This window comes from Heliconius melpomene, chromosome 17 (genome assembly GCF_056956725.1).
Source record: "Heliconius melpomene rosina isolate 202511_hmr_F chromosome 17, ASM5695672v1, whole genome shotgun sequence".
NCBI lineage: Eukaryota > Metazoa > Arthropoda > Insecta > Lepidoptera > Nymphalidae > Heliconius > Heliconius melpomene.
In genome coordinates, this window is record NC_140405.1 from 7692938 (window position 1) to 7718636 (window position 25699).

At 31.1% G+C, this 25699-nt stretch overlaps 3 protein-coding genes across 6 annotated transcripts in view; all 3 read left to right on the forward strand.

Moving 5' to 3' along the window:
• The first annotated feature begins 230 nt into the window (after positions 1–230).
• Positions 231–1914, forward strand: Pyroxd1 (pyridine nucleotide-disulfide oxidoreductase domain 1). The gene has a single exon (XM_085200492.1). The coding sequence runs from the start codon at positions 412–414 to the stop codon at positions 1825–1827; it is 1416 nt and encodes a 471-aa protein (XP_085056618.1). The 5' UTR covers positions 231–411; the 3' UTR covers positions 1828–1914.
• A 586-nt stretch (positions 1915–2500) lies between these two features.
• Positions 2501–9574, forward strand: Vamp7 (Vesicle-associated membrane protein 7). Its single transcript, XM_085200493.1, has 4 exons — positions 2501–3202; positions 3288–3516; positions 5291–5358; positions 6012–9574. The coding sequence occupies exons 1-4, from the start codon at positions 2999–3001 to the stop codon at positions 6168–6170; spliced, it is 660 nt and encodes a 219-aa protein (XP_085056619.1). The 5' UTR covers positions 2501–2998; the 3' UTR covers positions 6171–9574.
• A 480-nt stretch (positions 9575–10054) lies between these two features.
• Positions 10055–25699, forward strand: part of LOC146530119 (proton channel OtopLc-like) — a 50922-nt gene continuing 35277 nt past the window's right edge. Inside the window, exons 1-2 of one of the 4 annotated variants that reach the window (XM_085200497.1) lie at positions 10055–10212; positions 11046–11468. In XM_085200497.1, coding sequence (XP_085056623.1) covers positions 11248–11468 — 221 coding nt within the window. In that variant the 5' untranslated portion in view covers positions 10055–10212; positions 11046–11247. The remainder of the gene's footprint in view (positions 10213–11045; positions 11469–25699) is intronic. The other 3 variants (XM_085200496.1, XM_085200498.1, XM_085200499.1) reach the window with 3 other exon arrangements.

Genomic DNA, 25699 nt, shown 5'->3' on the forward strand with positions numbered 1-25699 from the left:
ACATGGTTATGGTCATAGATATGGCTTTTTATGAATTATTCCACGTACTGTCAGAAACCTTCTTGTTTCTTTTAAATTTAGGGTGTATGTATGCACGAACTTTCAGGTATTATAATGAAAAGGTGTGGCTGCTTTCGGAAAAGAATGGTTTTTGTCTATTACATAAGTGAATAATATTTTAATGCTTTATTTTTAATTTTATATTATCATATGTTTGTCTGTTAATTTTGTCGACTGTCAAGTTGACAGTTGACACAAAATAGAAGTTGAAAGTTGAAAACGCTTATAAATTTTTTTTTTTATACTTTTACACGGCACTAGCCTTTCCAAACGCTTATTATCATAAATATACTTATTTTATCAAGTCTAAATGCATTTTATATTTTTATGAGACATTTTAAATAATTAAGAATGTCTAACCTGAAAACTACTTACTTAATTGTCGGTGGAGGTATCGCTGGCGTTACTTGCGTAGAAATATTAGCTATTTTACATCCTGAAGAAAAACTTGTAATAATCACAGCTTCTTCATTAGTAAAAAACGTTAGTAACGTAAGTTTCTATGCGAAAACTGTAGTTAAGTTCGATGTTCACGATACAGAAGCGAGCTCATTATTAAAAATTCACCATAATCTTGAAATTATATATGACTCATTAAAATATTTAGATACTAAAAATAAAATAGCAATTACTGAAGATGGTACTTCTATAAAATATGAAGTTTTATGTGTATGTACTGGAGGAATACCGAGGCTTATTAAAGATTCAAATAAGTGCAATAGAATACTTGGTATAAGGGACACAGAATCGGTAAAGGAATTTGAAAAGAAATTAAAAAGTGGCAAGAAAATGGTAATTATTGGTAATGGTGGTATTGCATCAGAAATTGTTCATGCTACAAAAGGTATTCAAAAAGTGTGGGTGATAAGAGATGATTATATATCATCTACATTTATAGATCCTGGTGCCGCTGAGTTCTTTCAAGATAGTTTTAAAAGTAAAGAAAATAATCAAGAGAGCACCCTATTAAGGAGGCATGTTTTCACTGAAGAAGATACTGTTGTATCTCTTAACAAAAACTTAAAATCCGCTGCTTTGGGCCCTGATTGGTATCGTAAATTAGAAAAAATAAAATCTGAAAGTGGTGAACAGGAACTTGAAATAATATATAAAGTAGAAGTAGAATCAATTCTTGAGGTTAGTCATAAAGATTATTGTCTCAATGTTACTTTAAATAATGGAAGAAAAATTCAGTGTGATTTTGTTGTATCTGCAACTGGTGTTGAGCCCGCTGTAAATTTTACTTGGGATGAAGTACCAAAAAGAGCGGAAGATGGTGGTTTAGCTGTTAATGAAATGCAGGAGACCTCCATCAAAGATGTTTTTGCAGCTGGTGATGTTGCAAGTGCATGCTGGGAACATGCTCCTCATTGGTTTCAATTAAGACTATGGACACAAGCCCGACAAATGGCCAGCATGGCTGCTAAAGCTATGCATGCTAGAATAACAAAACAAGAAGTTTTGCAAGATTTCTGCTTTGAGTTATTTACTCACTGTACAAATCTTTTTGGATATAGAATTGTTTTATTAGGTAAATATAATGGCCAAGGTTTAGGAAATGACTATGAAATATTAATTAGAACAACTCCTCGCAATGAGTACATTAAATTTGTACTACAAAACGGACGACTACAGGGTGCTTTACTTATTGGAGAAACAGATTTGGAAGAAATGTGTGAAAATTTAATTCTTGATCAGATAGACCTTACACCATTTGGAGATGACATACTTAATCCTGATATAGACATTGATGATTATTTTGACTAAAAGTATGAATCCATTCCTCCACCACAATGCCATTGGTTATTGGTTATTTACAAACTTTACTATTTATTTAATACATGTTACCTCAAACATTGTATATTTTATTTCATTAAGTCTGGTTGTATGATAAACATAATGGTTGTTGGTCTCTACTCAATGACAATAACTATATGAATATAAAATATGTCCCTTACACAGCAGAGTAGGCAGAGGTAACCTGCGGTAAGGTGTTAAGACACTCCATTCCCCACTTTCTGCTGAATTATGGAGGCATTGCGTGTTGAGTAGCAGAACTCGAGGCCGCGCTTTGCCTCGACACCAGACCGAAGAGATGGAAATATAAACGTATATAAATATTTCACTTCCTCAAGTGGGGATCGAATCCACAACCGTCGCGTTACAGTCACACTCTAGTGCCGCTACGCCATGATGGCCTCTGTTTTACATGTCAACTATAAAATAATAAATTAATAAAATTTAAGAATATAATTTTAGTCATATGTAGCTATTCAATTTCTATTAAGTTTTAAGGGGTCTTATTCTTGGGGGTTCTAGAGATATAGTCATATATAATAATTGCTATCAGCGTATTACTTCCATACTTATTTTTATAAAATATATTGACTTAATTAATCGTGATCTATCAAGGATTTTTTTAATAGTTTGTATACTTTTTATCACTGGTTAAACTTTCCTGGCTTTGGGTCTATTCACCCCGCCATTTCTATTCATCCTGTTTTATCAGTACTCTATTTTATTAATATTTATCTTTTGAATGAAATGTTATTCAATATTATAATTTTTCAATGACATGCTTAGTTACACGGCATTGGCATGTACATCCCTATGTCAATATTGTATAGACTATAATTCATGACATTGGGTGATTGGTGTTTGACACTTGTGTCAATTTATTATCCACGGTTGAAAATTTGTGTCAATTTTGCTTATTGTTCCTCAATTCTTATATTCGCGTACGTTGAAACTGAGCTTTAGTACATATCGAAGGCTAAAATAATTCAAATATTGTTAAAAGACATTAATTTTTAAAGTATTTGTTGTTCTTAAAAAAACATTGCAACATTAAAAATAGTTAACTAAAGTGACTAATGTAATTATTTACCTCTTCAGTTGGGTTCTTTTGTTCCTAGTGTAATCGTCAATCATATTCAAAATGCCTATTTTATTCAGCGTTATTGCTCGTGGAACCGTAGTTTTAGCTAAATACGCTTCATGCGCTGGAAACTTTACTGAAGTGACAGAACAAATTCTGTCCAAAATACCACCCCACGATGATAAACTTACCTATTCTCATGGAAATTATTTATTTCATTATATCGCGGAAAACAAATTAGTTTATTTTTGCATTACTGATGATGTAAGTATACTCACTATATCTAATGCTCATTTTACTATGGATATAATATAATATTCATTATATGATGAACAATTTTGTATTCTAGAAATTTCAGCGTTCAAGAGCATTTCTCTTTTTAAATGAAATTAAAAGAAGATTTATCTCAGCATTTGGGGATACTGCCCAAACTGCTATTCCTTATGCTATGAACAGTGAATTTGCTAGAGTATTGGCTACTGAAATGAAGCATTACAGTGAATCCAGAGACTTGGAAACAATATCAAGAGTGCATGGAGAGTTAGATGAGCTAAAGAATATTATGGTCAAAAATATTGGTTAGTACTTATTATTCTTCTCTTATTTTAACTTTATTTAGACTATTATTTTTGCCCGGTCATTCATTTCAATAAAACTTCATTTTTTAAATGTAACCATAGAGACATGTAAACAAAAAATCTTCCTTTGTTATTTGTTTTGATGTACATAACAAATTGATAAGACAAATGTAGTATATAATTATTATATGAAAATAATTGAATATGAAAAGCTTAAAACGATGAGGCTATTGTGGTGCAGTAGCACACTTTGTTACTGTAAATGTTGTAGTTTTGGGGTTTGATTCCCGTCTCAGGTGAATTAATTATTTTCATTTCCTCACTCTGATAATGGAGCACTGTTTTATCTCAAAAACTGTGGTGCATAGAGAAATGAAGTGTTTTGATATTAAGTTTCTTCTGCCTTCCTTAGAATATGCAACACACAGTATGCAGTACCATTCCTTTTTAATATTAGATAGAAACTTGCCATGCAGTTGTTTAATTTGCTGAGTTCATAAGCTACTATCATAACAATATGGTGGATAAAATCAATTTACATATATCATATTACTTAGCAATGTATGCTTGGTAATAAATGTACTTATGAGCCACTTTTGAATTATGTCATGTGAATTTTTTTACACTTTCCCCTTGTCACAGTTTTTGTGAGACCTCTCTATTTAGTGTCATATTATGTATATAGGTATTTTGAATTTCTACTTTTATAAATTATTAAATTGAAATGGCAGTACCACAATTATGAAAATGTTTTAATGTGATATCACATTAAACCTCCTAAATTTAGGAGACCTTCTCATCCCTTGGATGGGTATAAATGAAATATCATATTTTGTAGACCACCATCCATCCCCTTTAATTTGTTACGTAATTTATGGATGAATAATTTTTTGTAGTAAATTCGATGTTATTTTATATTAATAAGTATTTACATGCAGTTGTACATAAAGACCTTGAATAACAAAACTTAACTTTAACTGCTGTTATTACAGTTCAAATTAGATGCAATTTTCTGTTGTTATCTTATAACTTTGTACACTTATAATTGACACATTATACTGTTTTTATTTCATAAAAAACATTTTTTTTCAATATTTGATATAAGTGTATAATTATATCCTAATCATATGATACATATATATGTATCCTAATATATTCATAATAATATATATAGCAAGCATGTTCATATGTAAATGTTCAATTTCCTGTTATCTAGTTTGGTTCATATCTTATCATAATTAATGAATGAACAATATGAAAACCATGAGAAAATCTTTTTCCATTATTTACTGTTATTAGGTACAACATTTTTTTTATTTAATTGAATATTGTTACTCATTATTGTCTTGAATGTGATCAGTTAAATTTAAATTACAGATTTTATTAATTTATAAGCATAATAGTATAATGGAAATATAAGCAACTAGATATATTAAGGCTTTTTGCCGCAGAGGAATAAGCATGTGACTATAAACACAACAATTGTGGTGTAGATATTCATTTGGAGCCGATCCCATTCCCAATGTAAAGTTGAAAGATATATTCTTTAGGCCAATCTTGGTGCAGTTGGACAGAGTCGGATTGTACAGTGTGTGTCAATATAATAGTAGTTTATATGATCTTCACTCTGACGAGTGAATTATATATATTTCATTGCTCTGGATGGATTTAGGTGAAAAGCGGAGTATCTTACACTAAGTTCTTTCTGCCTTCCCTAAAAATTATTAAGCTGAATTTCAAAAACAAAAATATATTCTAAAATTTTATATTACAGATAGTATGGCAATGCGTGGTGAGAAATTGGAGCTACTTGTAGACAAAGCTGATAATTTAGCTACAAGTGTAAGTTTACCATTTACTTTTATATCATTTATGCTTACCAAACAAGGTTACCAAAGTATTAAAAATATTATGATTTGCAACTTTAAGGTATCATAGCTAGAGCTATATATATATATATAGTAAATACCTATTATATATAGAAACTTATGCTACAAATATTAATAATGCTACAAATCTCACCCAACCGGTATATTGGGTGTATGTACCTAACAAACAAGTTTTTTTTACACATTTTTTTTTTTCATTTTATTTACATGTTTGAACTTTAGATGCATTAATGTAAATTTGCATGTTGCACCTTTTAAAAATAATAGTTTTAATAACAATAATACATACCTGTAGGTATGTTTGTATAAATCAGCTTCACGCTGTATCCCGCACGCAGCAGGGTAGGCAGAGGGAACATAGTATTAACACACTCTGTTCCCTACTTTCCGCCGAATTCTGATGGCATTGTGTGTTGAGTGGCGGAACTCAACGCCTCGCTTTTGCCTCGATCGAACAGAGCGAAGAAACGGAAATATAAATTTAAGTAAATATTTCGTTTCCGCGAGTGGGGATCGAACCCACAACCATCGCGCTACAGTCACACCATTGGGCCCCTGCGCCACGACAGTTTTTTTTATTATAATTTATAATAATTTCCTTTACAGTCAGTATCTTACCGCACCTCGGCGAGGACTCTCCAACGTTCGCTATTCTGGAAGAATATAAAAATGTATGTTATTTTGACTTTAATAGTTGCGTTCGCCATATATTTAGTTGGGGCAATGGCATGTGGCGGTCTCGCTTGGAAGACATGCGTAGGATAAACATAATGTTCCTATCACATTACGTTATATAATGAATCTTGTAACTGAATATATTGATTATTATTTATAAGCCCTATGTCCACTGGCCTTTTCACCAAAAGGCTTTGGTTTTTTTTGGTCATGTGTTTCCAACTTTCCTAGGCAATGACAATATATCAAAATATTACTAATTTTCTTAAAAAAACATATTTCTTTGTAAAATTTTAAAAATATACATGATTGAACTAATATTATTCTTGTACTTTATGTGTCCATTCTAAGTCTTAAAATGAAAAAAAAAATGTATTAAATTGAAAATGTCAAATTCGCGTCAACACTCTTGTATTATGTATTGTTAATTATATAATATATTTATATATAAGCACGTCATTTACATTCACAACTGTTATTGTAATTGATATTTACTAATAACTTAATCATTAAAAATGTTATTAGTACATGTCGATAATTCCTAGTTATTTTGCTTGTTAATTAATACTAATATGTTCTATACCAAACAAAGTATTTAATTAACAACAAATATTTTGTTTTCAATTTTAGATACTTATAGACCGTCGTGGCGCAGTGGGACAGTGTTTGATTCTGACAGTAACGCGACGGTTGTGGGTTCGATTCCTACTCGAGAGTATGAACAATTAATTAAAAAACCTATAAGAGAGAAATTATGTTCATTTCCCCGCTTTTACTCTTAATATGGCCACTTTTAATTTTAAAAGATCTTAATATAATAGGTGATTGAGTCAATATTCATGTCCTTGATATACATATTTACATTAATACATAAATTCCTTCTATTTTTATCGAAAATGAATAAATTAAAGTAAAACATCACATTTATTATAGTTGTGTTTCTAGAAATCTAGTTTGATCTGTGTGACCAAATAAATAATATATTTGTATAGGATTTGAATTTTAGTACTAAAAAGTACATTCGTAAAATATTGAGGAGCCAATATGCTTTATTCATTTCATTTAGTCAAAACTAGAGACTTTGTGTTAATTGTGTTGGATATTTAAAAATTAAATAGTTGTCAATTGTCACCCTTAACACAACTAATAATATCTAAATTTCTAATTCATCGTGTAAATTAGGAGTTTTGTTACATATTGTGTATAGAATCAATATCATAGGAATTACAAGTACATTTTATTGTCAAGAGATGTAAACAGTTGATATGTAAATGTAGTAACAGTTTCAGTTTGTTAAATTCAATAAAAATATGTATAATAATGTGTTAACTTTAATTTTTAAACTTAAAATTATAAGTAAAAAAATGTTTATAGCTTGTCACATTATTGTATGTCCATCCATTTTACTATATTATTACTTATTTTAAAAAACTGCTTATTACATTCTTATTTTTAGTTCATTTATTTGGGGATTGCTATTTTATAGATTTTAATAAAAGAAATATGATTTATTTTCATGACATAATATTAAAATGTACCAATAGCACGTTTTGTAATATTCCTTATACTTGTCATATAATTTGATAAATTACAATAAATATTGGTATAGATAATGGTAATAAAAAATCATAATATCACAAATAATGATATGATTTCTCATGAATTATATTGATGATAATAATAATGATTTCTCATGAATTATTTTGGTCTACAGAGTTTTTGTGCAGGGGTTATACATATGTAATTTTTATTGATTTTATACCTAGCTATAAGAATAAGAACAAAATAATATTTCTGAATTTGCTATTATATGTAGAAAATGGAAAATTCAAATCAAATAAAATACTTAAACAAAGGACACAAAGATGAATCATTAAAAGATACCAAAAGATTCATTTTTACAATATAAATTTTAAAATAGAGTCCAAATGTTTAAAAATGAAACAGTTTTACTGTAACTGTCATGTTCAGTAGAAGTTTCTCTTATTAACGCCCAAATAAAGTCCATACTTTCAGTATACTGGCCTTGGTAACTTTTATCAAATTGCAATATAGAGGGACGGACCTCATCATTTCTACTATACCACAGGCAAAGACAAAAGGGTTATTTAGTGTATGAGTAGTGGGAGCGACACAAGAAACTTTCGACAGCGATAGCGCGCCAACACTGACATTATTTAAGGCGAACGTAAAATAAAATGCTATAACTTCTTAAAACGCAAATATTTTCGACTTATGATGGTTTTTTTTTAAATATTTGCTTTTTATAATCAGAATATTTTAATATAAGTATATATAAGTAAAACCCATGCGCAAAAAAACTGTTTTTATTAGATATTGAAGATCGGCTTTACACTTTATCGCGTTAGATGGCGCTAGTAATGTCAACTAATACATATTTAGGGAAAAATACCAAATACTAAATACCACTTTACCTAGTTATTCATTTTATTATTTAAAATTTATATACTTGGTTTTTTTACTAAAATTTAAAGTACTTTTTTCAATAACAAAATTTGTCAAAAAACAATCAATTTTTAATTGAAGAGTATCTTTTTACATTGATCCTAAATTGGTACATATTGGTGTTTTGAAAGTCCAATTATTAAGTAATTTTAGTATTAAGGTAACTTTGACCAGCAATTAGATTTAGACATTAATATTATTATCATATTATATTACTTTTTGTCGATTAATGTAATTTTATTGAGCATCTTAGAGCAATAATTGTTATAACTAATGCTATTTCAACGCATTTATCTCGCGTATGTTATTTGACTGCGAGATCAAATTCGTTTAATATTATATAAGTAAAAACATGATATATTACTGTAATCAATAAAATATAATAAATTATAGTCAGACATATTTAAAATTATATTTAGTCGGCAAGTGTATTTTAAAGACTTACTTATTCACAGTTTACTATATTGTTTTAACCCTTAAATAATCTTTTTTCGCCTATGATTTTTTTCTCTTTTTCCGTTAAAAAAACTATTTATATTATAGATGTATGTAAAATATAATTCATGGCACAGCGGCACAACTTGCGACTAACGATTGTGGGTTGATTTCTATCTTAAGAGAATAAAATGTCTTTTTTGCTCTTGTTGTCAAAAGTTGACTTGCGCCACTCAACACTTAATGTCTTGAAAATTGGGCGGAAACAAAATGTTACAACTAGGCTGCTAAAGTGAATAAAACTAATTACATTGTATCTCCAAGCCACATTGCACATTTAAGGGTTAAAAGTTTAAAATAGTATTACCTTTTCAAAATAGTATACAAGATTGTGACTTCAATATTATATTTCGCATGACTTCGTCCTATTGTAAAATATAAGTAAAATTGTTTGAATTGATTATAGATTATTTTATCCATAATAAAGACTATTAAAGTATTGTGATATCTTTATGTAGTAAGTATAAATAAAATATAAATTTTGTTTATTACCACATGGAACCATGTTATAAATTTGTAGACTATTGTAGAAACGTGTTTTATTTATCGCCCCCGTACGCCTCCCGAATTATCTGAATAAAGAAGTTGGCAATAAAAGTTAGGAAGGAAGTAAGAGCATTTCACAAGTTACCTCCCAGCGTAAAGTAACAGGGAATGTATTTTTATTTAGGGTTGTCTCTTATCATGTTTATGAAAAAGTACAGTACAGTGTTATTTGTATCATATTTTAATATTTTTTAAAAATCTTAATTTTCATGTGATATTCTAATAAGAAAATGCTGGATATATAGTTTTTAATAAGATTTTTTTTTTTCTCATTAATATTACAAAACTTCAATTTCACATAAAATGTAAAAAAAACCCCTATATTTAATAACAAAAATAATTCATTCCATATAACAAATTATATAGTTAAATAAAACATACAACATACCCTATCCAGGCGCGTCAGATTGATCCCGAGGGTGTCCCCTCCGGCCTCCCTGCCTGCTGTACGCGGCAATCGCGCGCCATCCTCCGCCGCGGGAGGGCGTGTACCGCGTCTCGTTACACGAGTGAGTTCCGTGATACAATGTTGTCAATATGATGCTATGATATGCGTATTGCGTGTATTGGAACGGAATTTTGTGTATGAAAACGTAACTGGATATAATGCTTTGGGGATTTAAGAGTAATTAGTATTTTTTATTTTATTTTGTTGTTTTGTTTTGGTTTAAATTAATGGTTATTCGTGTGGATTATTAAAAAAAAATGCTTATTGTTTAAGTGTGTTATTAGGCTGTATGGATTTAAGCCATAGGAATTTTAAAAATATAACTATCAAAAATTAAATATCGCGCTCGTTAATTCAAATGCACCTATTGAATTATTAATATAATTAATGAATCCGCAGGATGGATTGACCGTAACAATGGGTGAGATAGATTGTCCGTTATAAATATTTATTAGCGGTAGCCTTTAACGGAACCGTTTGATTTATGATACTGCATACTATTTTGGCAGTGTTTAATGAGTTGAGTGCTGTGTCCATTTTGTTGCTAGCGCCTGCTTATATTGTTTTCATTATTAGAATTAAGTTTATTAAAATATTTGTTTCATATAAAACAAATTAACAATGCTTCTTCTTCTTAAAATCATAATCTAAAACTCACCTGTACATTCATTGTATTGAATGTAAACGATTAACTTTTATTATAATAAATGTATTGTACGCTATGTTAGTGTATGGGCATGTGCGTGATCCGTGGCCGGTCGACTGTTAATGCGACAGGAAGCAGTGTCGATTTTAGGGAATAATAAACTGGGAATGGCTCACGATACATTGTTTTTACTTGGAAACGCATTTATATCTCGAAGATAAATTACTGGCGTTATTTCTGATTGGCTAATTGGATTGAATTTAGATTTATGTTCCTTTATTTGTTATTAGTTCTGCTTTGTCTATAAATTATAATTAAAAGAAAGAAATTTAACTTTTTTTTATGTACTATAATAAATCTACAGTTTAAAAACGATTCGGGATACAAAAGTTACGTCAAAAAGAGACACGCTTAACCCGGAACGATTTCAGATAAAGCTTTGAAGATGGGTTAGTCGTAACTCTAACAAAGAATAGCCGCGCTCAAAATGGAATACAAAGAAGTGAGGAAATGGACTCAGTAAAATAGGCATAGTGTTTCGAATGGAGGTAAAATAAACAAGAAAAATGGATGACAGTTCACCAGACCTGTCGTTAAAGCTTCGGCGAGGGTCGAGCGATTCTAGGGAGTCGTTTTATATGGACTTCGCCCAGGGCATTGATTCTGATATAGAAGAAGTGACCACCATTGAGAGAATAATACCAGAGCATCCGGGCGGGAGGACTGACGGTGACGCTGACACTTTGGCTACTCCTTCCGGGCTCGATGATAAGGATCTATCGCAATGGTAAGAATTTTTTATGTTTTTTGCACTTAATATTTATCGTTGGATTTTTTAAAAAGCTTTTAATAGGTAGCAGACGTGGCTGTTTTAGATTCGATATCCGGTCAGAGGAGTGTTTATATATATTTTTGGTGTATCTAATGATGAATCTAATGATTTATATAAAATTTAATATAAAAGTAATTAGTTGGAAATATTTCGAAGGTCTTAATAAGAGCTTACTCTGTCAACTCCAAAGATATAAACAGGTGATCATCACCGAAATATTTACAGACGCGAAAAGTTAATCATAATTAATGTAAATAAAAATAATTAGTGTCAAAGTTTCATAACTTGTTCACTAAAGGAAAACATGAGCAGGTGGAAACGGGAACACGTTGACCGTTGCTAGTTCTTTATAAAATCCTGGATTTATCTATTTATAAAACACCATTTAGATAATTATTACTTTGCGTGTATCATTAAATTTAATGGTTATCTATTACTATCTGTGACGGATAGGAATGATAGGGACGCAAATTGTTTTTTAGATAAATATCTAACCATATAATTATATTTTAGTAAACATTTAAATATAAATTTCTTTTTATTGATATATTTTATATGGAAAAAACATCACGATTAATAATAATAGTAAGTTTGGGAGCAAAACAACATAAGCAATTTCATGACTGAAAAGATCGAAATTCGAATCAAAATCCTATCATTCAAATATATCGTAGACCTTTTTACCGTATGTAGGCTTACCAAAGTTTGGGCCTGTTTGCGGATTACCATTCTCTCCATTGTTTACTATAATAATATACATGTTATATAAACATTAATGGTTTAATATGCAATTGTTGAGTGAAGTTTATAGAAATTATAGGTAAATTATTTAAAACTTACGAGAAATTTTAAATAATATTAACGTTAATAAAAAATGTCGTCCATAAATTAAATAACGCACAAATTAGCAACATGACTAATTGCTTATTTTTAACTGTACTAAAAACGAGCGACGTTTTTTAATATCCTATATTAGAATATTTAAAAAGGTTTTTCTAGTCACCCCAGCTTGCTGAACGGTTAGCTCGAGTTCAACTCATAAGGTACAGGCTACAGCACGTGGAGCGTAAAATCCTGTTCAATGGAAGTAGAGTGGCGAGATGTGTATGGTACCCGTTTGACGAGTCACGTTGATGGGGGCTTTCTCTCGGGTCAGATATGCCAACGGTCACTATATGGGTCGGTTAATATAATCTTTTTTGTGAGTAAAGAGTTATTATGTAGGGTTCTTTTTGTATTATTGTAACCTAATTTTGTGAACGCTAATACGGTTTCCTCAGAAATTACTGTATATTAGTATTTTATTTAATGTTATATTAGATTGCAGCTATAATTATTAATAATAATTATTTGACGGCGAGGTCTTCACTGTTCCACTTAAATTTAAGTATTTACTAAATTATACATATTGAAAAGATTGAAAAGATAGTACCTTCTCTTAGAAATATTATTTTTTGTTCATCATGCGGCATTAAAGATTTAAATAGTGATTAATCACCTATGACAGTATTTACTATTTGTATATTTAATAATAACTTTAGAAAAAACGTATTTTAAAAAAAAAGAAATAGTAGATATTTACAAAATACCAAAATACCTTGTTAGATAAATTTATACAATTAAAGTATAAAGTTATTTTTAAAACAACCAATGTGAAAATCGCACATTTCCTCTATTACTGGCACTAGCAGTTTACTTATTAATGACGAGGTTCCGTCCGACTTATATGCGAGTAGGTACCAAGAAAGAGCTCTGGCTACTTTTTATTCAGCCTTATTTTTCACTTAACACACATGCTAACTTGAAATTGCGTTCACAGCGCCTATTTACTGTTTTACACTGCAGTAAACTTACATGACTTAATATATGATAGTTAATAAGAAGGTAGGTTATCTGTTGTTTAATTTTGTGATGACTGTGGATTTGAATATAGTAAAAGAAATATTTATATTTATAACCGTTTCTCACTGTGGTGGAGGGATGTCTAAATTAACGTGTTTTGAACAAAGTGATTCACGTGTATTCAAAGTTCGAGATATGGCCATTCGGGGTAAGTAAGCGCAGCGGGTAAGTGAGCGCACCGCTTACTTACTTAACTTAACGCTTACTTACAGCGTCAATGTCAATCCGCCATACCACATTTCGTTTGTTAATAATATCCTTAAAATTGCTTTTGTTGATGAAATTAAAACTTTTTGGACTTTTAGGGAATTTCCGATTTTCGTTAGTTTTTTAATGTGTCCATAAAACTAAGGGATATATTGATTTTCCTTTTATTTGATTCAGAGAATAATAAGACTAAGTAAAAATGCGCCCATTTCCCGAGCGACTCTATGTTGAACGATTAAACTTTTTTATTAATCTATTAATTAAAATACTCTTTTAAAATTGTCGGCAGACTTTTAGTATTAATTAAAATTAATATTTGGTGCCTTATAATAAACCGTAGCTTTAACGTTTGGTCATAACCTCGAATTCTAAGAAAGGTGGCATTTTTGTCGTTAGAAACATTTAATAGAGTTATTAATTTAAACGTTTCGTTTCGGCTTTATATTAACGACCACCCGTGTGTCGAAATATATATATCTGAATATAACAGTTTTTTTAATTATTTATATACAATAAACAATTTAAAAGCGAATAGCGTATTAAATATTTTACACGCAAATGCTAATATTATTTTGGTCCTTATTGTTTTATTGATGATGTTGATATTATAAAGGATAATAACATTATTAGGTACATTTTAATTTTGTTCTTTTGTAATTAATTTTTTTTAGCTTGAGGCCACATATCTTTGTAAACAGAGGAAAACTAGTGTTAAGATTCTCCGTTCCCCATTTCCCCCCCTGATTTCTAGAAGCATTACGTGTTGCGTATCGTAACTCAACGCCGCGCTTTGTCTCGACATTGTGGAGCGAAGAAGCAAAAGCATTAAATATTTTATTTCCTCGAATGAGAATCGTACCGACAAACTGTCGCGCTTATATTCATATTTTGAGTCCCTGCGCATATGTTCGGTTTATCTGATAACCTATTTTAAGCCTTAGTTGAAAAAAGGCGTTGTTTTATAAATAGGCTTACGAAATTGAATCCACAACATATGAAAAAGCTGACCTAACCATAGGAAGAACAAATGATTCATTCTAACTGGAATGATTGATTACTTCCATACGTTAAATGTAGCGGGTTATATAATATTTCTCTTGTTTTCCCTTTAACATTACATTTAGAAGAATAGTGAAAGAGTCCGGTAACTATTAAAAGGCGTGAATAGGATTTACGAGCTGAAATTTAATGTTCTTTTAACGACAGCTCTATTCAGTAGAATAATTCTATCATTATCCGAATGATACAGAAAGATTTTATTACGGTCTGCTTTATATTTGGTTCGTTTCGAGATGTTCCTTGGGGAAGTACCTAACACTATTGGATTTTTGATCCTTTAAGAAATGATGAAAAGTAATTTGAAGAGAATCTCATCAGCTAAATAGAAAAAGGTGTAGGAATAAACTTCTGAGTTGAAGTTTTAATAATTACGTGAAGAAATATAATAGCATATATGGTTTAGGTATATAATTTAGCAGCGTATGCAGGATTTAGCAAGCATGTGACTGTAAACCATTTGTTCTGGGTTCGATTCCCAGGGGATATGCGGAATACAGCATTATGCTGGAATAAAATATATATATAATTTATGTTTTAAAGAATAAAACTAAGGCAAGCAAAACATTGCTTGACTTGAAACTGTTTAGTATTCTAGTTACGTTAACGTAGTTGAGCCACGCACGTTTTCTTCGGAAATCTCGCCATTCGTTTACCGCCAAGCACGACGCCGCTCGCACCTGATCTCACGTGATTTGATTAAGTGTTTTAAATTAGGAAACAAATTACCATTACAATTCAGGTCACGATAGCAAATTAGACTTCTCTGAAAAATATTTTCTTTGTTCGTCATGCAGCATACAGAGTTATATAATATACATAATTTTTAATTCTTTAATTTTTAAAGAATTTCTTCCCTCTTAATTTATAAACATTTTACTGTGTAGGGAATCTAATCTATATCCATTCTGTGCAAAAGTGCATTCCAAGCATAAGTGCCTACGATTTAACCTCGCCAAAATCCATAGCGAGAAAATAAAAACAATTTATCATCCCGCGTGGGATTCGAACCCAGAACCGTCGAATTAACAATCAGGCGAAAACAAAAACTCTACAGAACAACACATCTAAGTAGAAATGAATTGCATTAGATTCATGTATATAACTAAGTGTATAATGTAACTATATTTTCTATTTATCGTGGTAAGTCTAACAAATAGCGGTAATGGTTTAATTGGGAACCCTCGTGAGTCAACAAAGCCGGCCTGATGAGGCGTTATGGACCGTAGAGCTTTTTATACGAACAAGTTATTAATGTCACAGGAGTGCTTTTGTTTAGTGAAATATATTTTACTTCTGGTCTTGTAACTCTAAATAGCTTTTAATTATTATCTTTTAATGAGATAATATTCATTTTGTCTTCTTTATATAGGAGATAAATATGTTATTTAAGAATCTAGTAATGAATGCTTAAATTTCCTGTAGGACTGACACTATATATATTTCTATGTAATGTTTATTTAAAAGTGCTTGACCTAGTTAAATAAAGTGTTTTTCATTCGTTTATGATTTTACCAATATTTGACTCAAAGTGACTTCTGTAGAATTAAAATCTCGTTGCTTGTCTTGATTTTTAATTGAAAAAAATAAACATACATTTTCAATAAAACCTTTTACATAATATATTTTTTAAAAGTGTGTTTAGTAGGTGCGTCATGGGTGATAAAATAGAAATGGAGAATATTTGATAGAGCTTAAATCTTTAGATCTCATAGTACAGAAGCATAAATAAACACGTGTGTAGAGCGGATGCAGCATGTGAGGTCTGACCATTAGCAGTGAAAATAAATCACACTTACGCTTTAGTGACTCTTTTCTACCTAATTGTAACATTAATTAACATATAACAAATATTTATAAAACATGTTATACTAAAGTCAATTACATTTAAAGTAAAACACTTTTGCAAATCAATTATCATAGTATGTAATTTTCTTCGGACTCTTTTACGCACTTTTGCTGCATGTATGTACACAAGAAAGGTAGAGAGAAACACACACATATATATATAAGAAATAAAATCCTTATAATTCCTATTTTCTCTAATACAAACTATGATAATATGTTCTTTGTGCCCAATAAAATCATAGAATTTATACTAGATTAATATAATTATAAATTATTAATATAACATGGAAATGAATGTAATTAAAATACTGTGTTTGCAGTTATTTCACCAAAAGCTAATTAAGTTTCATGGACATGTTTATTCGTGTAGTTCGTCCGGCGATGGCAGCAGTAAACCGCGATAGAATAGTTTCAATAATAAGCTCGATTTAAATTTACATTTTCATTTGTTTTGACGTTGTCGTTAACTTTATTGAGTTGGGTATATTGAAATGTCGATATAACTGTTTCGATTTGAAGTAAAATCGGTCTGTATATTGGAAAATATATTTGGCAAATACTAATTACATTCTAGAAATTATATTAACTTTATACAAGTTTGTTTTTCTTATAATTTTTTTTCTTATAAATTTTCACGTCTAGGATATTTCCCTAATTAAAATTATTAGTTGGCTTGAACGCTAGCATCCTTTAATTATGTTAACTTAGAAGCTTTATTTTTAAGTTTTAATGGCACGTAGATTCAAATATTTGATACTAATTTCAAATCGATTCCTGCACGCGATCTCGCGGTCTTGCCAGACGGAAGCTGGACAACAACACTTTGTTGTCCTATAAGGGTTCAGTTTTTTTCAGTTTCAGTTTCTTTTAGAGGTACGGAACCCTACTCTTGTATGATATGTTGTAATATTTTCCCCTGTATTTTTTCTAGTTCTAATTAAAAAACCGTTGAAAATGGACTAGAACAGAATGCCAAGATACAGGGGTTTGCACACAGTTGCACACGTGCTTACATGCTCCCGTTGACTCTTATATTCAACCGCTGCAATTTCGGTCGTACTTGTTTCGTGATTACAGTTCTCCATACTGCAGGTCAGAGCACATTTAGTGCTGGACTACTTTTCGACGAGTTGCGGTCAGGACTTGCGAGCGTTCAATTAGTCCATTTTCCTGAAAACTTTATTTTACTTTCAAGTAAAAAGTTTTTTTCAGAGGCTATTAATAAAAAAAAAATGTTAAAAAAATGTTTAGGTTTTTACTTAAAACAGCTTATTATTTGGTTTAAATTGATTTCTGATTTATCATCCTCGCTTGTTTTAATGTTGTTCTTTAATCTTTATGACAACTATGACGATGTAAGAACCTAATACAAAAGATGTACGGGGTATACACCTTTTATCTACAAATCTACACACGTTGACTTATACAAATTTGGGAAAATTGACAAATAAGTTTGAAAACCCTCTCAAATCAACAACTTCCAGGAGTCCCTTAACTGTCTGCCACCATAACAGTATTTACAGCTGTAATCGGAAACACGTATATATGAGTGGCTGGCACTTGGCGCGATATGCGACGCTAATTTCACGCCAGACAGCTCTGCACAGCGATCCCTAAATTGCAACGAAACAGTCTGTCGCCTCACCGAGTGTCGAAACCGGCATGATTAAAGGGGAAATGCTCACGTAACATTGACATTTGATAGTAGCTTCCATGGAATCGCGTGTCTATGGACGGGTTTGTTTTTTAACTAAATTAAGGTTTGTTTTGGCGTAGATATTCTGTAAAAAATGCTTTTATTGAAGAGTGGCACGCTAAAGGGAAGTAATACGAGGTAGGTACGAGTGCTATATCACTACTATTTTTCATAAAATAATTGAATACAATACTATAGCGTTATATAATAAGTAGTATATAACGCTATAGTATTGTATTCAATTATTTTATGAAAAATAGTAGTGATATAGCACTCGTACCTACCTCGTACTACCAATCCTATCTACCAACAGTGACTGTAATGACCTAATTAAACAATAAATATTTCTTCGTTGTGGTACTATGGCAAAGCGTGGCGTTGAGTCTCACCACTCAACATGCAATGTGTCAAAAATTGTCTGGAAAGTAAGGAACAAATTGTCTTAACACTAGGCTGAGAGAGCTTAGTGTTATAACACTTCGCACCCTGCTAATTGCGATATAGAGCGTGAAGCTGAAAGAAAAATTATTGGCGAATAGATCGCGATAAAAATGCAAGGAAACTAAATAATAACTAGGTAAAGTAGTTCAGAGTTTCTCAGCGCTTGATTCGTAATAAAATTATTAAAGTAGGTAATTGACTTGTTTAGTTCATTTACGAGTTTAATCGAGTAGTAATTTGTATGAAAGGTTTCATTCCTAGTATAATTTACGTTTATAACATTAATTACACGTTTTAAAATCGTTTTTAGGTTTATACGTAAGCATAAATAGCCAACGCACATCTTGGTACAAGAATAAGAAAATCCATTTATGGATAACAAAAGCTATTGTAAAATATAGAAAGGAAAATTAATGGCTGTGCCTAACAATATCCATTATATAATAATAAATGAAAAACAAAAAATATAATAGAAGCCGGTTGTGGTGCAGGGGCACAAGGACTATAAACGCGACTGGTTATGGGTTCGATTCCCACTCGAGGAAATGAGATATTTATTTACTCGTAAATTTATATTTTCATCACCTATCACACAATGCTTCCAGTTTTAACACAAAGTGAAGCTGATTTTTTAATTAAATTTCTACTATAAATTGAGACAATCACTTAGGTTTAATTTTTATGTTGCTCTTACAGGAAATGCGGTAGACGTTAAGAAAATGTTCCATTTTTTCCAGTTGCGACACTCGAGGTGTCTTATTGCGGCTCGGTACTTGAGCTAACATGAAGCCTTAAAACATCTTTTACCTGTTTTTTATATTATTTATATCGATGTAGTTCTTTTGCGTTAAATAAGATACAAGGTAATTTCAAAGAAACTTTCTAGGAGGTAACTTTATATATTCCTTGAATTGGTTGCTTTTAGTTATAACATAATTAATTATATGTGATTATAAATTAATTAGGCATATCTACATATGTGAATATTATAACTATGATAACAAATTGAAATATTTGCGATATCGGATAAGATCAGTGTTGCCAGTCATCAACTGAATTCGGCAAATAAGATTCAGAAATACCCAATTATGCCATTTCTATTTTATATGTCTTAAAAATCTTTAGAACCTTGACACACCTATCTACCATCTTATATTTAGTATTTTATAGAAAATATATTATCCATACAAATCAATTTGTTTAAAACAATGCAAATATGGGTACCCTTTACTATCTAGGCAACATAAGCGCCGTCCCCGCCCACAGTATATTAGGGCGTCGATGCTCATATCTCAGGCGGGCCTGGCAACAGATGCCGTTATACAGGAATGGTAAAAGGCATTACAGATAGCCGCATAATTGAACCTCGAAGGAACATTAACCTAATCGATAATAGAAAGCAATTTCAATACACATTTACTTACTGTTAATTAACTGTTTTCTTTTTCTATTGGGCTTGGGTGCTCACTGATTATTGTTTTTGTTTTTCATTTATAATAATTGCTTAACTTATATTAATTGTCAACGTTATAAGGGCGTTTATAGAAACAAAATCACTGTGTTAATTTAAATTGAATAATAAATTCAAATATCATTGTAACATTTCTTCTTTATTATGTTATTTAATATTGCATTTATTATTGACAGTTATAACTTCTGCAATACAACTAAAATTTACAATTTGTCATGTCTAACATTAAAATATAATGTAAGAAGATATAAGCTTTGAATAAAAGTCATATCTGTTATCTCCGCACAAAGGCTCCGAAGCCCTCTCCCTCAGTCTTGACGCCCTCGCGGGTAATATTTTACTCAACGACCTATCACGCATCATAAATCAAACATTGTTATTCTAGGTTCAGTTTTAAAATGGGGAGCATCTATTTATGTGGCGGTGACATTGCAAGAATCGTTATAACTTTTTTGTTCTGGTCACGTCTGATTTTTGATAAACGTGTTACGCGTGACACTTTGCATAATGCTGGTGTGACGACGTGTTGATTAATAGCGGGCAGAGATTGTCAGCAGGGATGACGTTTGAGATTGAGATGTCTCATCGTCCTAAGGATGCCGCTCTCTACATATCTTTTAAATATTTTTGAGATTCTGTTTTTCTGTTTTTTTTTCTATTTAAACTGATGATAGAATAACAAAGTGTACATAAAACATTGCTCCCATACCCTTTTTGATTAAAATTTACTGTATTAAGCACACAAAGACCATGTCTTTTCCTAAAAGTGGGGCATATAGTGATAAATCATCATGTTCTGTTATGACTGCACTGTAAAACATTCGGAAAAGATAAAGAAATATTAAAATATGAATACGGCAAGTTCAGTAGAAATTAATTTTACAAGGAATAGTACTCGCCAGTAGCAGTTAGTCTAATCCTTGTTCGCCGCAAGTCCAAGTTTAAACTTAGACGCCCATCCTCAGCAGAAGTTGGCAAAGTTAGGGTCTGTACCTATTTGTACGAAGCTTTGGGAGCAGATTTATTCGGATCGCTTGTGCCGTATAACTCTGTTTATTCCATTGTTCGGTCCCGTTGTAACTTGGCACAGTTAATCTAGATTATTGTCAGTTACTATCTATTGTTCCACGTTGTTTTGTCGTTTATTTGGCTAGAATTGAATTTGACCATTATAATTATTACCTGGGGCCAATCGTGGTGCAGAGGTACAAAGTGTGGCTGTAAACGGGACAGGTTGTGGGTTTGATTTCCACTTGAAGAAATGAAATTATATTTCCATTTTCTTTGGTGTAGTGTCGAGGGAAAGCGCGGCGTTGGTGTCCATTTAACGGAGTGTCCTAACACAAGGTTCCCAGGTTCCAAATATTAGTTAAAATTTATTTCCAGTTTTTACTGTTGCAAATAATGTCGTAATTTTACAAGTCAGACAAGTGTATTGCATATAATCGTTGATCTGTACTCACATAAGCATAATTGTCAGAGTGGGTCGATGGTCTCCCTTTCACATTAGGTGGCGGAAGTCAGGGGCCCCCATAAGCTGCTTTGTTTTGATACGGAAACGCTTTCATGTCTACTCTTTGTTATATTCTTTCAGGCTTTTAAAATTCTTTATAATGAAAGTGAGCTAATTTCACTGACATGAAGAGATTTTTATGGTAAATAGTAGCCATGTTTATCCTTTATTCTGAAAAAAATAGCCATGGAATTTTTCACTTTTTATGGTATTTGTCAAATAAAAGGTACTATTATTTTCAAATTCTTTTATTATTGCTTGAGCTGATAGGTTTTTCTTCAGCAAATCGAGTTATTTTTACGAGGAACCGAAGGAGGTACACGTGCCGGACTATAACGATATCGGGGTCGAGGATAACCGGAATGTAATTAGCGAGAGAAGCCCTTAATACTTTACGGCATCTTACCTTCGATATTAAATTTCTTATCACTCGAATATTAATAAGCCTTTAATAGGTTTAAAATAATATAAAAAAAATTGTCATAAATCTCATCAAGTTTTCAAATTCTAAATATTTGAAAGAATTTGAACGAATAGATACATAGGAATATAATAATATAAAATATGTAAATACAACCTGTGAAAAAAATCAATACAAAATATTATATAATAGTTTATTTAGATTCAATTATATAGGTTTGCTTGTTTAATGGAAATTATAAGAAAATTGCAATTACAAAAGACAACATACAAATCTACGCTAGAACTCTATTCACTTCAAAGAATTAGTAGTTAGACTTCTAGTTTCCGGTCTAAAATGAACATCATTTGTGAAGTAAATGAACGTAACACCGACGTGTGGCACTGGTGCGTGGCGCTTCCTCCTCGTTCAAGTCCGACACATGTTAGGAGAAGAGTGATGATACATTAAGAAGTTTAAATTAATTAAATAATGTTTTCTAAATAAGATAGAGTGATAATGTTTGCTGCCATGTAGGTACTCCTTGTTTTTCTATTTCATATACTTATTTCAAATATAATTTTCTGATGTTATTATATTTAAATATGAAGCTTTTTTTAAAATGGAAAAAGCCTTATTTTTGTAGTATCTCAACAAAATATAAGCAATTAAAATGACAAGTAAGATATATTGTGAGTTAATATTAAATTAAGAAGAAATCTGAGATAATCATCTTCCCCTTCACTTAATTGACGACACATGTGTGTGGTGTGTATCGACTGCTTCTGTGATCGTGTGAAAATAGGGAATGATGGCTCGCGGGGAGATAACTTTAATGGACCGTGGCGTTACCATGGCTATTTCTGGCCATCTAACTTTGTTCTTGTAAAAATAACTTGCATGAAATTAGGTGGTTTTACAAAATTGACATTTGTACAGGGTACAAATAGTCATCTGTTAGAAAGATAAATGTTAATACAAAAGTCTTCAATGTTCTCCACAGAGAATTTATAGTTTGTATATTATAATGTTTTAGAAATATAGCATTTAAATTGTACTAAAACATATTATCTAGACTTATGAGCGTTTGTGAACGTAAATTTTTATTTCCTTTGTCAAGTCTTCCTTTTTTACCTGCATATATTCATGATAATTGAATCCTTTATAAAAAGTCAAAGGTTGGGCCATTAAATCTAACGCAGTTAGGACGTTTGAAGTTTTATAGCGCATTGTGTGATGCATCTACACAGTCTAGCTTACGTCCATTGTGACTGGAGTGCCCTACAGATGTCTCGCGCTGCGTGGCTCTTACCTTGTGCCGCCTACGCAGCTTATTGGGGGAATACCTTAGAACAACGATTTCACTAGATATTATATAAGTTTGATAAATGTTTTGTTATGTATATTGTCTAGATTCATTTATAATGTAACTTACCTTAATATAAAATATAGATACAGATAGTATCTTATATTAAAGTGGGAAACGGAGGGTCTTACAATTAGGTTCCCTCTGCATATCCTACAGTGAAGTACAAACGTGAAGCTAAAAAAACATAAAATAAATAACTACCAATTATTATTTAAAGTAACTTGTACTGTTGCTAATTTTACTATCATATTATAAGATATAGATATAGACAATTAGGGTTTAACAAGAACATGAGTATGTGAGGGTGATATGTGTATCGCACTCAACAGTCACTTCATCGTTGGTGAAGTTCCACTTCATTCGTAAGCGCGGTGGCTAATATGACCGTAAAATATCGTTCAAAAGCTTGGTAAATATGTAGATAATATATGTTTGTATATTATATTTAAAATTAATGATCGTCACACCATTTCTATGAAACATGTCCGCCTTTTTATGTTGTGATTTTTGTGAACTCGATATCCACGCGAGGGAATGATTATGTTTAAATTAATTTCATTTTCCCGTGCACCAGCATGTTATTTACAAAACTTTAGTCCAAAGTAAATATAGGTGCATTGTATGGACTTCATCCTATTATTTCAAAAGTCAAATTGAACAGATTACGAGCTGATTAAGAAGATATCTACTTCTTCCATGAACAAAAAAAATGTATTAGTGCATAGTTTTGACATGGAATATTTTTTTATCTTATCGATTTCTTCTAGATATATGCTACCAATATACTAAACAAACAAATACTTTAGCAATAAACTTATGTACAAATGTTTCATATACTCGAAGATAACCTGCTTTAACGAAACCAATAAATAAATCCGAAACTTTTCTTGTAAATAACAAAACATCTAAAGCAAATAAATTTTGTTTTTGTTTGTTTCTCAAACTTATATTTTCTAACGGAAATAACCAACTTAACAGCCAGACAGAATAAAAACATTTGTTGTAGTAATAAAACTGTCGCGTCGCTAGAATTTCGCAATGGGGGTGAAATATACAGTTTCTTTAATGAGCACTTTCTAACACTCTCTCTCTTTCTTAAAACACACTGGAATAAAACTATTTTCACATTTTATAAATTATATTTCTCCGCATTTCCTCGTCTAGCACGAAAATTGCGAACGTCTGTCTGCCACCGCAGCGAAAATCAAAGGCAATATTTTTTCCTTTTTGGAACTAAATTAGAGACATTCTTATTTTGTTTGCAAAAACCTTTGAAATAAGCGTTAAAGACTAGTGTAAGGGACAAAAGGTAAAGGCTTTCTTCGACGTTCTGTTATTATATTTTGTATATTTGTATACTATGATTTCTTAACTTACTATTTACAAAAAAAATACAAATATACTTATAAAAAAAATTAAAATTATTATGTTAATAAGTTATAAATAAAATTTAAGTTGATGGATTAAAATTTGAATTATACAACTTGGGTGGTGGTCGAAATGATCCAAAGCAATTTCACTCAAAAGGAAGTTCTTCAATAGGTTATTATGTAAATCGCTACTTACAACGAATATATCCGGTATTTCAGTGTCTGCTAAATGGTACGATTTACGTATGTAGAACTAGGCAAATTTGCTCTAAAGTCATCAGTCAAGGCAAAATAGGCTTTCTCTGCAAGGACGAAAGTTCATTTTACTTAGTTCTTTAAACTACGTTCCTAAGTTCACACTGGCGTGCTTTTAACGAGACAGCGCGACGGCTTTTTGGTCAACAACCTAATCTCATAAAATTATAATTTAGTATGTATATTTTTCTTCCTCTGCCATACCATTTAGAATGTTACAAAATATGAGTCAAAAACGTATTCTTAAATAATAAAACGTGAATAATTATTTTAAAGGTAAAAAGTAAAGCTATATTATAATTATGGAATAATTTATTTACAAGTCTTTGTTTTTTGCATGAAATAGTTCTTACATAAATACGAAAAAAAAAACAATAATTTAATATAGTCTTCGTAATATCTGTGAGATTCATAAGGCATTGGAAACTTAAGAGGCGAATAGCAAAATGGTAGCGCAATTGGTATTTGGCTATAACAAATCACTGCCGGCCACGTGAGGTGCGAGTGCCGTCGTAAATTTAAATTGACACTAATCTACCGCGGGCGGTAGTTGTGCATTGAACTAGCACAGGGGGAAGATGGATATTTGACATGTCTATTTAAAACTGTGCTGCGTCACTCACTTCTGTGTATATCGATATGGGAGTGAGCACTCAGG